This window comes from Crinia signifera, chromosome 3, assembly GCF_055691185.1.
Source record: "Crinia signifera chromosome 3, ASM5569118v1, whole genome shotgun sequence".
Classification (NCBI taxonomy): Eukaryota; Metazoa; Chordata; class Amphibia; order Anura; family Myobatrachidae; genus Crinia; species Crinia signifera.
Genome location: NC_139219.1, coordinates 76,731,932 through 76,748,026, shown reverse-complemented (window position 1 = coordinate 76,748,026; position 16,095 = coordinate 76,731,932). Strand labels below are relative to the sequence as shown.

Sequence of the window (16,095 nt, the reverse complement as noted above, 5' to 3'; positions counted from 1 at the left end):
CGAGGGAATCCATGGGTATGTATGTGTGAGTGAATGTAGTATTAAATAAAGTTATACTGGTCTTGTGTGTGTGTTTTCTTTAACTAGTTTTCATGTTGTGGAACTACAAAATGAAAAGGATGCAAAAGGAAAATATATGTAGAAAGGGAAATGTTTGCAAAAAAAAAATGGTGCAAAAAAGTATTCTTGAATGAGAACATGTCTCTATGTCACTCATTTATCATTTGTAGGTGATGCAACCCAAAACAAAGTGTCTTTACCCCAAATTTTGTGACCATCATTGAGCTCATTCAGTATAGAACAACACTGACTGGATAAAAAATATTCAGTTTATAATATGTTTATATATTGGCAAAATGTCAAAGATTTTAAGATCACCATGAAGGCTGGTCTTGTGGGGTGGTAACCGTGGAGGTGGAGGTCTTGGAGGTACATAAGAAGCTGGGCGTGCTGGGCTTTCTGAAATGGGGCATCTCTTGATCGTTCCTTGGTTGTCATCTTCAGAAGCACTTGATTCCTGTGGTATGAATATTGATTTAGGCTGTAAGAGCAAGAAGTACAAACATTAAACATTGTATTAGTTATGAGACATGAACTAGGTTGAAAAAAAAAGACTACATATGTATGTGAGGGTATCAGGGATGAATCTACTATGTGGTAGTAGGCCATACATATAGTGACAGTTCCGCAATTGTAGCCCCAAAAACAGCGCGATGCATAAAAATGATAAAATCAAAACTGATCAGCCAATTATCAGATTTTCTTTCCCTTGAATAAGGTCTGTAACTGGCTGCACTGGATCTGTGTGTAGTCATCTTCCAAACACCCTGATAGTCACTTTTGTGAGCTGTCAAAAATCAGTTTAGAATGTTTTCCAAATCAGCTATCAATTCAGTCATTGGGGGTATCCAATAGATTCAATCTGCTGTTGTGTGATAAAAAAAACGTCTGACATTGTGATTATAACCGATGGTCATTATTGTAGAATCCAATTCCAGGCCATTTTTTATCGGCTGTAAAAGGACCCGCGATCGCGTGATAATACATGGGATTTGGGATTAGCTCCTGATCCCATGTTTCATTTTGGTTTCTGAGGATCGGCTTTTTGTGGATTATACCACTGATGGTGGATACCCTCCATTGTGGTGTCCAGAATAAGGGAGAAATCCACATACTGATGTCACAGTCCTGCACTCCATTAATGCCCACTAATTATCTTACAGTCCTATGCACATGAAGTTCATTGGGGATAGGGAATTAACAACACAGTGAGTTATTTTTCAGGTCATTACAATTCTACTACATGGATATATTTTACAATACTTAAAAGCATTTAGAAAAAATATACCTTAAACAAAAATCTATTAAAACCGCTTCAAAAGTGTAATATAACTGTGATACATACAACCAATGCAAAGATGCAGAAAAAGAACCACATTATTTATAAGTGGGAAAAAAAAACAACGTTATATTTTCTTGGCTTGGGTTTATTACAGATGCTCACTGACACATAATTTGAGAGAGGGGTAAATTGCTTGGTTAAGATTTTAGAAAGGTTACCTGCTGGAGAAATGTAAATACTAATACAGGGCCATACATCACTGTCCACAGTCGCCAGGGGCATTAACCCTAAGCATCAGCTCATCTCCGGTCTTACAAGTAATAAGGAGCAGCTTACATTTATCACGGCATGGTATAAAAGCAGCGAAGGCACAGTTCAGATCTTTCTCTTTTTGCCGCTGTTACATATCCGTAGAAGCTGCAACTTTTTAAACCAAAATTAAATTGATCCAATGTGATGTTAAGAAACTAAAAAATGGAATATAAAATAAGAATGAAACTATGAAGAGGAATCTCGGGGATCCTTATGCACAGTGAGCTGTCTGCACACAGAGCATGCACAGATGTGACCACGTTTGTGTATGCCCATCCTGTTCTGAGTTGGACACAACTTGGCTGAATTGGTCTTTCTGTGAAATAAGGCGTTTCCAGTGTGTGAACTGGGTGCTGACAAGATGATCGCAGGTAACCAGTAGGAGTGTCCTGGGCGTGTTACAAAATCTGAGTCCTACATACTTGGAAGGGAAACCTGTTCTGCACTTACACCCAGTGCGGCCCGGTGCTCACTTGCTCAATGGGAGGGGGGTTGGTCGAAGCGGCGGCAGGAGATGCGTCTTGGTCCATGGGGGGGGGGGGGGGGGGGGGGGGAGGAAGAGAGAGAGGGACTGGAGCAGCGTCTCGCTCCACGGCGGGAGTAAGCCGGCGGGAGATGAGTCGCTCCAGGGGGGGGGAGAGGGACTGGAGCAGCATCTTGCTCCGGGGGGGGGGGATGGGTGTGTGTTGTTTGAGATGCGGCTGGGGATAGAGGGAGCCGCTCACCTGATCCGGGGGAGGGGGGGCTGCTCCAAGTGGCCGCCCTCCAGTGGCCGGCGCCCTAGGCAAATGCCTAAGGCTGCCTAGTGGTGGCGCCAGCCCTGCTTACACTTAACGTGGAACTAGTGCAAGATCGGATGATGGTTGGGGCTGTCAGCTTAAACTCCAGAGGCACAAACCCCTGTATTAGTTGAATGGTTTAGCATAAGGTAGTATATCAGGCTAAAGAGGTTGTCTGCGATATCAGCTACTTGTTGCGGTGGATACGATCCCTCCAGGCCCAGACTGCTGCCAATGGTGCACATACTTTTTGTCAATGTGCAAAAATAACCTAATTCATTGTCACCTGAAAACAGCAAGCAGGAAGAAAGTGCAATTTCAATAACCACGTTGCCCATAGCGTGCAATATCACTTGTCATCTTATTCCGTCTTCAATTTAAAAAAAAAAACCTGTCCCTTGCTGACTATAATATATACAGCACTTCTATGACCAGCCCCCCCAAGCCTCCTTTCAGCAGTGTGTGGCCTGAAATGACATATTTAGGTCATCCTGTAACTGGATAGAACATCGCTGACAGCAGCTCATCAGGACTGTGTACAGCTATGACACCAGTAGCACGAAAGAGAAGAATTCTGGAAAAGGAACATTAAGAAGTCCGGTGCTTTCAGCAAGTGCCCGGAGCCAGCTCTACTCCCACATTCCTTGTGTTTTCCACTCGGAGAAGCCAGTGTTCTTTTTCCAGGCTCCCAGGCTCAGGAACAATTCCTGGGCAATGTGTGTGTGATGGAAGGCCATGCACATACCGCTGCAAGCACTCCGCTATTCTCTTTTGGACAAGGAAGCTAATGCACATTTTTGTGCTTGATTGGCCCTTAATTCATTAATCTCGTCTTTAAATGTTTGGAGGTAAATAAAGGACGCAGAAGGAGAGGCCGGGCTCGCACGGAACAGCAAGAAATGTCAACTTAGCAATGGGAAAGGCAAGAAAAATGTTCAGGCTCCAGGCGCTTTTCATTGCAAAGCAGCAGAGCACATCTGAGAAGAATTGATTCGGTGATTAGTGGATACTGCTGGGCATCACAGTGAACTGTCAAGTCCAAGTTTGCGGTCTACATCTGCTCCACTTCTGAGACAGGTTGATAAAGAGACGGACTAATGCTACATTTCTATAGAAGATAATACCATTTTCAATATAAATACTGCTTAAACGTAATCATCTTGTGGTTGTTGTGTTCGTCTGCTGCCTTTGCCTGGATTATTACTACAATTTATTTACAATGCTCCAGACATTGTGTGTATTGGTGCAGATTTTATTTTGATGCTACAGATGTGCCTTCATACAGCTAGCATTTATACGCCATGCGCAAGTGAGTAGCCAGGCCCTGCACAGATCTGCCAACGATGGGAGTCTTGTGCGCTGAAAAGTATCTTAATAACAATGCAGTGCAACCAGGACATGTGAGAAAATTGGGGTGATTCATTTGATATATGGTACTTGTATATTGTGTGTGCAGGAGTCTATATATGAAGCGGAACAAAATTTGTATTGGGGAAAAAAGGTGCAGCTGCTATATTATAGCACTTTGGCCCTTATTTTGGTTCATTCGCAGAGGCAAATTCCTTCGCAAATGGAAAAAACCATGTGCACGGCAGTTGGGGCAGATGTAACTTGTGCAGAGAGAATTAGGGCCCTTATTCTGGTTGGTGCGGATATATCCGCGTGCGTTCGGGCCGCCGATGTTTTGTGTCTGCGCATGTGAAGAGGCGTCTCTGCGCATGTGCGAGCGGGGCGTACGGCCAAATCCTGCATGATATGTGAACACTCCGAACAGGGGGTGGAGAGGGGCGTGAAGGGCTATTTGTGCTCATTACCATATGCATACGCCCCGCATTTCATGGGCGTTCCCATGCAAACGCTGGGCGTACGTATGGTAATGCGGCCGTGACGCACGTATAGGGGGAGGACATATGACATCGCCGGATGTCAGCTGCCCGCCCAGATCCCTGCTTTTGCACGGAAAAATGTCCGTGTGGTCTGAGGTTGCGGGAGCTGGTGGAGCACTCAGTCCTGCATTCGATGGTCTGCGACCATCGAATGATGGGGGAGGTTCCCTTAGATGGAGGAGGCGTATTCCGTGTAAAATACACGTGCGGTCCGTTCAGCCAGCTTCTTACCGCGTACGGACGGAGTTGACGATCCGTATGGAAGGCGGGGTTTCGCACGCACGGTCCTGGCCACATAATCGGATCCGGCCGCACCGACCAGAATAAGGCCCTAGATTTGGGTGGGGTTTTACTGCAAAGTGAGATCTATATTGCAGTGTAAAAATAAAGCAATCAGTATTTTCATTGCACAGAAACAAAATAACTCACCCAAATCTAAATCTCTCTCCACATTTTACAGCTGCCCCCTGCAGTGCACATAGTTTTGTCCACTTGAGAAGGAATTTGCCTCTGCGAGTGAACCAAAATAAGGGCCTTTGTGTTCTGACTCAGATACTCAGTTGCACACAGATATTCAATGTCACATATAAAATTAATCAGCACAGTCTCTTGAGTCTCTCTCTTTCTATTTGTGAATCACTGCATCACTTGCAAAAAAAGACATCAGCGCTATAAAATTCTCACATGACTGGGCATGACAAGAGGGGCTGTTTGGTGTGACTGCAACCTTGACAAAGTAAGGGCCCTACCAGGACCCTCTTCGCCGCCAGTCTTCCTTGACTTTTGTCTCCTTCTCCATTTCAGTGATTTAGACACCGCCTGCTCTCCCTTGGTAAAGATACAGAATCAACAAGCGCTTTTGTGCCTTCCCCTGCAATTCACTACTGCGTGCTGACTATGGGCATAATTCAGACTGGTAGGACAATTCATATATTCAGAATGGATCACAAACCAATTATTTTCTCTAATGGACAAAACCATGTTGTACTGCAAATGGGCTGATGTAACATTTGCGGGAAGAGTTCGATTTGGGTGGGGTGTAATCAAACTAAAATCGAAATTGCAGTGTAAAAATAAAGCAGCCAGTATTTACCCTGCACTGAAACAATATAACCCCCAAATCTAAAGCCCCCTACATACCAGTCGACTCCGATTTTGGCGGCATTGTCGGACCTCCCTCGTCTAACCATGAAGGGGGTCATTAACAATGCACAGGAGTTAACAATATTGCACACTAGACGATATTGTGAACAATATGGTACAGAAGCCCATGTCTGAGTGATATTGTTCACCACATACCACATACAGGGCATTTCTCTCTCTCTGCACGTGTTACATTTACCCCAGCTGCAGTGTACCATGGGTTTTTTCCATTAGAGAAAAGACTTGCTTTGTGGTCCAGTGTGAATTAGACCCTATATCTACAGTGAATGGCCCTACCGTTTCCCTGTATGTGTCACTCATCTGTGGTTTTATTGCAACACTTGTATTTGCGCTTTATACGGTTCATGTCTTCACATGACATGCTGCAAACTTTTTATTTGTTAACTTCTGTAAACCTTGTGTCTCCTAACAACTAAAAAATAAGATAATAATAACGATGTGTGCAAGAGGACACAGGCCAATGAGTCAAGAGGATCCTATGCTGCTCTACTACACCCAGAATGATAGGTTTTCCTTCCTGACTGGTAGATCCCCCTTAGCTTCCCATGCAGCACCAGTCAGCTGTGACCAGGAAGGTCCATTGCACTGGTGCTCAGCTCTTCCATTGAACTCGATGTGTCTTAAAAAATTCGAATTTTGTAAATTTCACTTTTATAAAAAACCAATCAGCTCTGACGTAACATTTATCCAGTGCTTTGTATACTTAGTAGCTGATTGGTTGCCAAAGGCACAATAGCCTTATCATTATCCCATATCGAAATATATTCAAGCAATTAAAATGGTACAATTAACATTTAAACAGTGGTTTCAATCTGGAAAGCGTAATAAGGCAATGTGTTATCTTGCATCAATATCAGGGTTAGAGCAGGAAGATCACTGACCTTTGGCGGTAGAGGCGGTGGCACCTTGGTCTTTATTGTTGAACTGGAAAAAGTCAAGATAGAATAAAAGACCATAAGGCGAGACATAAAAGTAAGGACCTGGGTCATCCATTATGAATGTGGATTATGTGAGTGAATATACAAAAGTGTGCTAGCACATCAAAGGCATAATAACACAATCACCTGGCAGAACCTTACTTGCTTAGATACAGTTGAACTATAGCCCTAAACAATCAGACCATAAAATAAAACAACTATTGTAAAAGCCACTAACACTATGAGCGCTGTGTAGGTGAAAGTGGCAGGCACACAGCACACTCCCACGCTATCATCATTTGTAATGTTTGCCACTTGTTTTGTGCTCTGTATTGATGCTGAAGTTTTGGATCTCAAAATGAAATGGCAGGAAGTAGAAACGGCATCTCATGCTTTTGGCTCAATAAGCACTCAGGGGGGCACTCAGCTGTGCAAGTGCAAGCTATTATAGATACAGCAGGAAAAGCATTCAGGGGTAAGGTATATACTAATACTGGAGTTGGAGCTTTTGGGAAATGTTATCACCCCTGGGGCAGTACAACTAATCAATTCAAATCAATTCAATATTCAAAAGGACAAAATTCATGAATAACATTCCATTGAATTGATAGGCCACATTGTGATTTAAATGGCTGCAATAATTTTGTGTGTGCGCGCGCGTGCGTGTAATTTATTATATATAAAACATTACATTGGCCATAATTAAACAGCTGTAGCAATCAAGCAAAGTTGAACAATACCCAGAATAAATGCAATAGTGCAGTGGTTCCCAAACTGTACACCTAGGCTCCCTGGGGTGCCTTGGGACACTTGCAGGGGTACCTCGGGTTGGTTATCCAGGACCAATTCAAATTATTTATGATCAATTATTTCGGGCCAAAACCAGTGCTGGTGGCTGCCAATCATAAAATGTGTACAATCAGAAGCGAATCCTGCCCTTTACTACATAACGGAACCTAAGAAGCACATATAAACACAATCTACTTCATTTGATATATATGTTTTGGGGCCTAGGGGTGCCGTGTAAAAATTCGGATACTCTAGGGTGCCTTGATTAGAAAAAGATTGGGAACCCCTGCAATAGTATGTAATGGTTTTGCCAATTTGGAGCGATAAAATCAGCATATTGTCCAGTGTGTAGGATTGAGGTCGCCGACGACATCCTGCCTGTTTTCAGCGACAATCCTTTGCTGAAGACCTCCCATTGCAGGGGGGTATCCATCTGGCAAGATGTTGCTGGGTACACATGTTGACCCTTATTCTGGTTCACTCGCAAAGGCAAATTCCTTCTCAAATGGACAAAACCATGTGCACTGCAGGTGGGGCAGATGTAACATGTGCAGAGAGATTTAGATTTGGGCGAGTTATTTTGTTTTCGTGCAGGGAAAATACTGACTGCTTTATTTTTATTTGTGTATTTAACTCTACCACCATCATACTGCACAGTAAGAGAGGTTCCCTATATAAAGTTGACAATCTTAATGTCGACATAAGAATGACAACAAGGTGATGTTGATGGTGAACATATCGACATGTTCACCATGTTGATATTTGGCATATCTGTTTAACAAACTATCAAACTCCTAATCTCGATGATGACGTTAGCATTGCACATGGCCACATACTGTCCAAGTCAACGTTTTCCATGTGAACATCAGAACAGTCGACATTATGAATGCCGACTTATTGACTGCATACTGTAAAAACAGATTTTGTACTGTAAAGCCGTGATTATAGTAGCAGTGATACTCTAGCTCAGTGCTTCCCACACGTAGCCCTCAAGGCACCCTAACAATCCAGGTGTTAAGAATATCCATGCTAAGGCACAGGTGACTTCTATACTATATCAGTTTGATTATATCATCTGTGCACATCCAGTGATGTCCCTCAAACCTGGATTGTTGGGGTGCAGTGAGGACCGCGTTTGGAAACCGTTCCCTAGTTATTTCGTACTACATCTTTACAATGAAGCAGAAACGTTAAGAACAGAGTCACAGTCACTAACAGCTATTATTACAAATGATGTAATCACACAGAAGTGGTTTGAGGGCTGCTGTATATTAGCCCAGAGTGTTTCCAGTGACTTTTGAGATTCTGCGTTAGGACTTTAAAAACCCTGAATGTGAACCATTCTCCCTCTTGACTTTCTCTGCTTATAATGTTACTACAGTACTTATCTCTTGGTTTAATTATCTGACACTGAAGCTGATTACGGTATCTCAGTTTTTAAGTCTTTTTTCACCTCTATCTGTTTCAATACCTATTTAAAAATGTTTTATGACATTTGGATTCATGTCCAATGGTACCATTGATTTGATGTACTTCTGTCTTAATTGTATGGATCCCTACTGTATATCCAATAAACATTTCTTAAAATAAATGAATAAATGAATGTGATGATACCGATACCAAATTGCATGTAGCTATCCCACAAAGGAAATTATGTACATTTACTTGTATTGAAGTCACAAATTACATGAGCAGTCCTGCAAGTTATATTCTGTAATTTTTTGCCTTTTAATTTAAATTTGCAATATAGGTTTGTCTATGCCACAGGTCTTCAACCTGTGGCCCTCCAGATGTTGTGGAACTACATGTCCCAGCATGCCCTGAGTTTTTTTGGTATGCTCTTATAGGAAAAAATGTGGCAATGCATGTTGGAACATGTAGTTTCACAACATCTGGAGGGCCACAGGTTTAAGACCCATGGTCTATACAATATGTAACCCATGTGTATATATGTGTGTATATATGTATGTATATATATATATATATATATATATATATATATATATAGAGAGAGAGAGAGAGAGAGAGAGAGAGAGAGAGAGATACATTTATTTAATAGTATAGTGACTGATGGGACTTGCATTTATCAGGATTTAGCGGTGACCCCTGGTAAGCAAGCTCTCAATTTAGATATATTGGTATGTGCTATTATCATGTATGTGCTATTATCATGTAGCCTAGCAGCAGACAATTACAGTACATGGCCCAGAGTGGGTACCATTATCATGAAGTGTAGGGACCTCCAGTATCAGAGTATGATGGCCTGGAGGCTTGCTATATTTTTTGCAAACATATGTAACCAAGATCTCCGCCCAGGTTCTGACATCACAAAGAAAAATGCAGTTGGCTGCCCCCCGTGAAGTGACAAAGCTCTCCTCAGTGGTGCTGTAGCGCAATGACAAATAGCACAGCCAGTCAGGCCCCTTTTCATTATGCACTGGTGGGAGACAGCGGGCCAATCAGGATCGGTTCGTGGGCCGCATACGGCTGTGAGCCATATGTTGTCCAACTCTACTTTAGGACCTAGGGTGGCCCATAGATTTCAGCACTTAACATGGAATGTGTTGACGTGTGTAAACCTTGGGATAATGACTAATACTTGAATAGCTCTGGGCATAAAAGCTTGAGATTTACCTGCGTAGTAAAAAACGCAGGTAACTGAATCTTCCATAATATGCTATTTTTGAAATTAAAAAAATGAAAGCTAATGCTTGTAGTATGTATGCACGATAGATTCTGAGTGGAATTAAAAGTAAATTCTATTTGTGGCTACTGCAGATGTATTTCTGAGATAGTATAAATGTTTTTTTGAGCACATCAGTGACAAATGCTAACAATATTGTAGAAAGTATGACAAATGCAGGAATGGTGAATTATTAAGGGCATTGTTTATTATTACTTACATTATCTGGATTATGCTGTAACCTAGGAAGTAAATTAGCTACACAAATTCATTTGCATGACAATTGCGGAATAAGGGAGCATAGTGAGTGGCAATCCACTGGCGTGAATCCTTTTGCTTAGGATGTAATTCCTCACATACACTTTCTAAGGATTCGAATAAAAAGTGGCTACAATATTTTTTTTTTAAATATGAACCCAACATTCCCCACATTCTGTTTGTATAAATAAAATGGATTTTTGTAAATGAAAAAAATAAAATAAAATTAAGAAATGTATACATTTAATAAAACTGTACGGTTTGTGTCTCTTTGAGAAATATAGCGGGATGCATTAAAGGAAAAATGCGGTAAAACCCCCATTATCAGGTATGCAGGAAAACCTATGGGCTTCTGTTTGCAAACTGCCACAGCCTCGCACAACCCTCCGCGGCTCCACCCTCACCCATGTCCGAACAGCCTCCTGCTGTGCTTTCCAGACCAGTGACCTCCTCCACCCAAGTCCCGTACATCCCCTTCTGGGTGCAGGGTGGAGGAGACGGAGGCCACCAGCAGCAGCCGGGCAGGCGGAGGGTGGAGCAGCCGGGTACCCGCTCACCCTCCGCTTTGCAAAGGGATGCTCTTATCGCAAGAGCTGCCCTTTGCTATACTAATCGCATATGTTAGAGCATAGGTGATTAGTATCACTGAGGTAGCCGGCAAGGTGCTGCAGGTGTTAGTTCATCCCGCCCATAATCTTTTAGGGACTGTTTATGAACTATGGAGACGTAAAAAAAAAAAATTACAAATTTCTTTGCTTGTTTTTCATAATGCAAAAACTACTAGATGAATTTGGATGACGTTTTCACTATTGTTTAGCTTAATGACCTATAAAGAAACTGACATGTGTATGTACATCTTAATGTGACATCAGGGAGAGAAACCCAGAGGTCGGTTCTGCTGAGCAACATATACACATTTTTAATTATGTTTGTAGGCACACCTTCCAATGGTCTCAATTTTTATGGGTTAAAAGGGTATGACCCGCTGGAAGTGCAGTAATACACTGAAACTAAAAAAGACAGGGACTAACAAGCAATCTCATAACTTAACCATGTTAAACTTATTGCAGCACTGCATTTAAAAATAAAGGCTGCGGGGAGAAGGCGAATAATTCTTGTAACAGAAAACATTTGAAGCACAGCACATAAAAAGCCAGATAGCAAAAGACCGAGCTAGAACAAAGCCACCAGGAGACAGAGTAGAACGGCTGAGGGACTTAACAGAAGTTACGAGACACGCCACCTAGGTTGCAAACAGAATCTATGAGCACCGGGAACACTAGATCCACAGCTTAGTGTTGCCATAGCAGTAATAACACTATCACTGTGTTCAGCTGTCTGATTTTGATTGAAGACAAATATAGGCAAGAGATTTGTGGCCTAGAAATGAATGTATTTCTCAGGTTAGTAGCTAAGAAGTAAAATAAGAAAGTAGATATTTGGGAAGTGGTTAGTGCACCGCTGGGCCTTGGGCATGTTCTGCCAAATGCAATGTTGTTAAAGGCAGACTGAGTCTCATTTTTGGGATGCGCGCAAAGCAGCGACCGCGACCCAATAAGCCGAGATAGGAAAAGGACTTACTGTTTTGATTCATCATCATCCCCATCATCATCTTCTAAATGTGCCACATGTCCCCTAAGGAGATGAACAAGGTACCATGGCTGAGTGGTCGGCACTAATACGACTACAGCTACAGTACTACGAGGGAACTATGGCATGCAATACCGAAGGGCTATATTTTGACTTTGTTTGCTACAGAGTATAGAGTTTTTTGGTATTTCTGCCTTTGCGTTTGCTTTTACTGTGGAGCACAGATGCAGGTTACACCAAGTAAAGCTCTGATACATCTGCACAACACACACAAGGACAGGGAGACACCACAACACTGGCACAGTGACTGCACACGAGGTGCGCGGGATGGGGGATGACTAGGGAAGTAATTACCGTTGGTGCAGCTCCTCTTCCACGGATTTCAGGAGACTCCTTTAAAGCAAAATCACAACAGAGTTTATTAATGTAAAATAAATACATTTAAATTTCCATATTTGTTCCAAAAAGTCATTGTAGAAAAAATAAATAAAAAAAGGTAGAAACATACAGAGTAAATAAGTTACTAAGGCACAGTAAACTGCCATGAATGTTCAATTAATAAATAAATATACTGCATAATGTTTAATCAGTATTTAATTGTCCAAATTAAATAATGCCAGTGAACAGACATATTCCCACATTTTCTGTTGACTGTAACGTTGCCCGCAGCTCTCAGAAGCCTGAACGCTTAGTACAATGACAGGCCTGCGACAGAACTCATTACGTTCATAGGGCCTGATTCATAGGCTGCGCCGAACACCACCCACCCGGTGACCGAATCCCCGCGCGCTTACACATCCGCTATGCACGGAGGAGAAATCATTGATGGTCGCTCACCATCCAATGATTTCTAGATTTACTTTTCCGATGCCCGATATCCACTGAATTAGGGGCGGGCGCTGACATCATGTGAAGTCAGCCACCTGCCCCGAGGACGCATGGGCATTTGCTGGGGTACGCCCAGTGTTTCCGTGGGCGTGCCCATAAAACGCTGGGTGGTCCCCTGTGCCCACCCATCCAGTTGTGAGTGTGAAACTCGCCGAAGGCATTTGCACATGTGCAAACCCCCACCACCGCGACCGGGGGGGGGGGGGAATTCGGACCGGAACTATCAGGTCTGAATCACCCCATAGTACACTATGGATGCTTTCAGAACTCACTTTTAAAAGTGATGACAAAGTAGTTTTCATCTATACTTTTAATAGGTGCATAACAACCACCGCGCTCACGCCTGTGTGTGTGAGCCCTCCAGTTTGTTTACAGAATATTTTCGACCATTAGGCTTTTTATTTCAGAAAGGCAGTAATAGAATATTAAAATCCCACTGTGAAGCAAACAGATGACAAGAAAAAGAAAGACATGGCCGACCATTTTAAGGAGCAAGCCAAATATTGCAGCAAAACTGCCTGTTGAGCCGCAGAATAATTGGATTGTGTAACATTCCAATTTCCCTGCCGTTTCAATGTCCCGCTGTGGCCAGAACAGTCTTTCATCTGCAGCATTATTACCTTATTTTCAGCTGCGTTCCGGTGTGATCTTCAAATGAGCCCAAACATACTTAGACAAGGTAGGCGCAGAGATTGGAGGAAAAGAAAAGCACTATATCCTTTGCTTGGCTTACCTGGGATAATTTGTCTTCTGCAGCACAAAAGCTCCCTATGACTCACTCCTACATCCCTTGAAACTCTTAAGAGTGCTGGATTTCTCAGACTGATATGCAGCTGATTTTTTCTTAGGATGAAAGGATGTTTTTTTTCACAGTACTGTATATTTTATGAATTCTATTATATTCTGCAGATTATCACTACTGCAATCGCATGTTGAGGGATTTTTCTTTAAACGATTTGCTTTAAGGGGAAAGCCGGTGGCAACTTTCACCTACTTGTTATTATTGCTGGTCAGAAAAAGGTAATTAAAGGCTTGCTTTGGGAACGCAATGATGTCCTTTGTATTTGTGCCAGAATAAATACGCAAAGCGCACAGTACAGTAATGGAATGGCTGAAATGATGTGTCACATAAATAAGCGCTTTTGCAGTAGCCGTGTTGCACACACGTGACATATATGCTATGAATTGTTGTTGTTTTGAAATCACAGACTCCCGTGGTGAAACTCATTTCGACCTTGCTACCAGTTTAAGAAAAGCATAAAGACAGAACCCTGCCGCTAACTGGGTCTCCCACTGTATATGGCAGTATTAAAATATTGACCAATATAAAGCAAGTTGCAACCCAAGCATCTGCAAGCCTGAAGTCTGCCATGCTATTAATACATGTTGCTCCTAAATCTAGGTGAATTTTTTTCAAACCACCAACCAATCTACTCCTGACATCCCCCAAACATAATTTATTAGGAAATATATATTAGGAAATATCTTTTTTACACAACATTTTTTATTTGAATGTATATAACAAATGTGAGCGACGCTGGTATCTCAGGGGTAGATTTATTAAACATTGATCAGGGGAATATGCGCTATCCCCGTGCGTTATTGCAGGGGATAGCGCTTCCCCTGATCTATGACACCCGCGATGTGGGTGTTTGAGGTGCAGCGATGTGGGGCAATTGGTATAGGGCAGGGACGTTATATTACTGTCTGATCCTGCCTCCTACCTTATTTACTAAGCTGAATTGTGGGCGCGCGCAAGGGGGCTTTTCTCCTCCTAATTTCGCCATTCATTTCTGGCGCTGCGGGTCTCTCTTCTATAACTCCTCCTACTGCTTGGTCTCTGGCGTCTTCAAATTCAAACTGCGCATGCGCCGGGTACACAGCACCCCCGGCGAACATTACCCGGCGCATGCGCAGTTTGAATTTGAAGACCCCGGAGACCAGCAACCGGAAAACTGCGCATGCACCGGGTACACAACGCGAGATCAAGGTATCCGGCGCATGCGCAGAAGACGCCGCCGGACGCCTAGAGCATTCGTTATGGGAGGAAGCGTATCCCCGGCAGGAGGGGATAACGCACTCCCATAACGTCCGGACAAACATTAATAGATTCGGGCGAAAGTCAGGTTCTCTTCACCACGATAAAGTGGTGAAGCGAACCTGCGCCCATAAGGAACGTTAGGGCACAATTGATAAATCTACCCCTCAGAGAGATGTTGGCACTCAAAGGGTTAAGTCAAGGGGAAGGGAACGGAGGGGAAATTTAAGCACTTGTAGACTAGTTGTGCAAAATAGATGATTAGTTAAGGTCACATACAGATGTGTTTACTATATATCTATCCTCTGTGTTCTACAATTAGTGTTATACGGAATGTGGTAGCTCAGTGTGAGCTAGCACAATCATCTTTGTGCGTAATGTTTTACCTTACAATGCCCGTTACTAAGATAGGAGTGTGAATGTGGTGCACAACCAGCGTCTGCTGATTAAAATGACATGGGGCATGCTGAAATTCTTGTGCAATCACGTAAAAATGTGCTGCAAGAGTTCCCCTCCTCTCACTGTGCTTCCTGGAGCATGTGTGTCCAGAATGCTGGTTGCAAGGCATTCTGGGGCACAATTACGGCAGTGATGTTGGCTGTCAGAAAATGCCATGCTATAGCGACCAAGCCAGGTAAGGCACACCTTGTTATATAGTGTGGCGAGCGCAGCGAGCCTGAAGTGTGGGGACGCGGAAAACTAAGCAAATACGTTAGTGGGCGCCCATCTAACATATAAGTACCTAACTGCCCAAAATTTAACTCTCTCTGCACATGTTACATTTGCCCCATCTGCAGCGCAGCATGTTTTGTCCATTAGAGAAAAAAGTGCTTTGCGATCAAGTCTGAAAAAGGCCCTTCATCTCTTGCCAAGCTTTAATAAATATTCACGTATATCCTATTTTTTTTACTTCCAAAGTGTGACTGGCGGCAATGGAGAAAAGCAATTTATTATTTATATTTATTTATTTAGGAAATGGCATTTATCTGTAAATATGGACCTTTAAAGTAATTCCCTACAACGACTGTCATGTATTTGCTTAGTCATTTTCTATTTCAAACTAAAATGTCCTGTAATCCAGAATAGAAATGTCAGGTCCAAAGGTTAATTTGTTTCACAACACAGAGCTGCTGTTATGTGTTACAATTTCTACTTGCAAATCACGGATTAGCCAAATTGTGCTCTAAACTTTGTTATCTGTGGGTGTAATAAAAAAAAGTTGCTGTTCACTAAGTTTTTTTACATTTTCTTTTTAAAAACACAGAACGCAGTAGTTGGTCTGTGTTTAGATGCAGCTCTAATGGTGCCTATACACTAGGGCAATATTGCATACAATCCTTCAATTTCGACCACATCTGTGTGTTAAATCATAGGCTTTTATGCACGTCGAATGGGTCACCGGATGTGAGGCAGGGGGCTGCCGGTCGAATGTGGCGTCAATAGATATTA

The 16,095-nt window shown here is 42.6% G+C and overlaps 1 protein-coding gene across 4 annotated transcripts in view; it reads right to left on the bottom strand.

The window, feature by feature from the left end:
* MAP4K3 (mitogen-activated protein kinase kinase kinase kinase 3) overlaps positions 1-16,095 on the bottom strand; it is a 249,756-nt gene that overhangs the window by 53,599 nt on the left and 180,062 nt on the right. For 2 of the 4 annotated variants that reach the window (XM_083176044.1, XM_083176046.1), the window contains 4 exons: positions 12,075-12,113; positions 11,712-11,765; positions 6,365-6,407; positions 379-541 (listed from right to left, as the gene is read on the bottom strand). In XM_083176044.1, the coding sequence (XP_083032170.1) occupies positions 379-541; positions 6,365-6,407; positions 11,712-11,765; positions 12,075-12,113 (299 nt within the window). The remainder of the gene's footprint in view (positions 1-378; positions 542-6,364; positions 6,408-11,711; positions 11,766-12,074; positions 12,114-16,095) is intronic. The other 2 variants (XM_083176045.1, XM_083176047.1) reach the window with 1 other exon arrangement.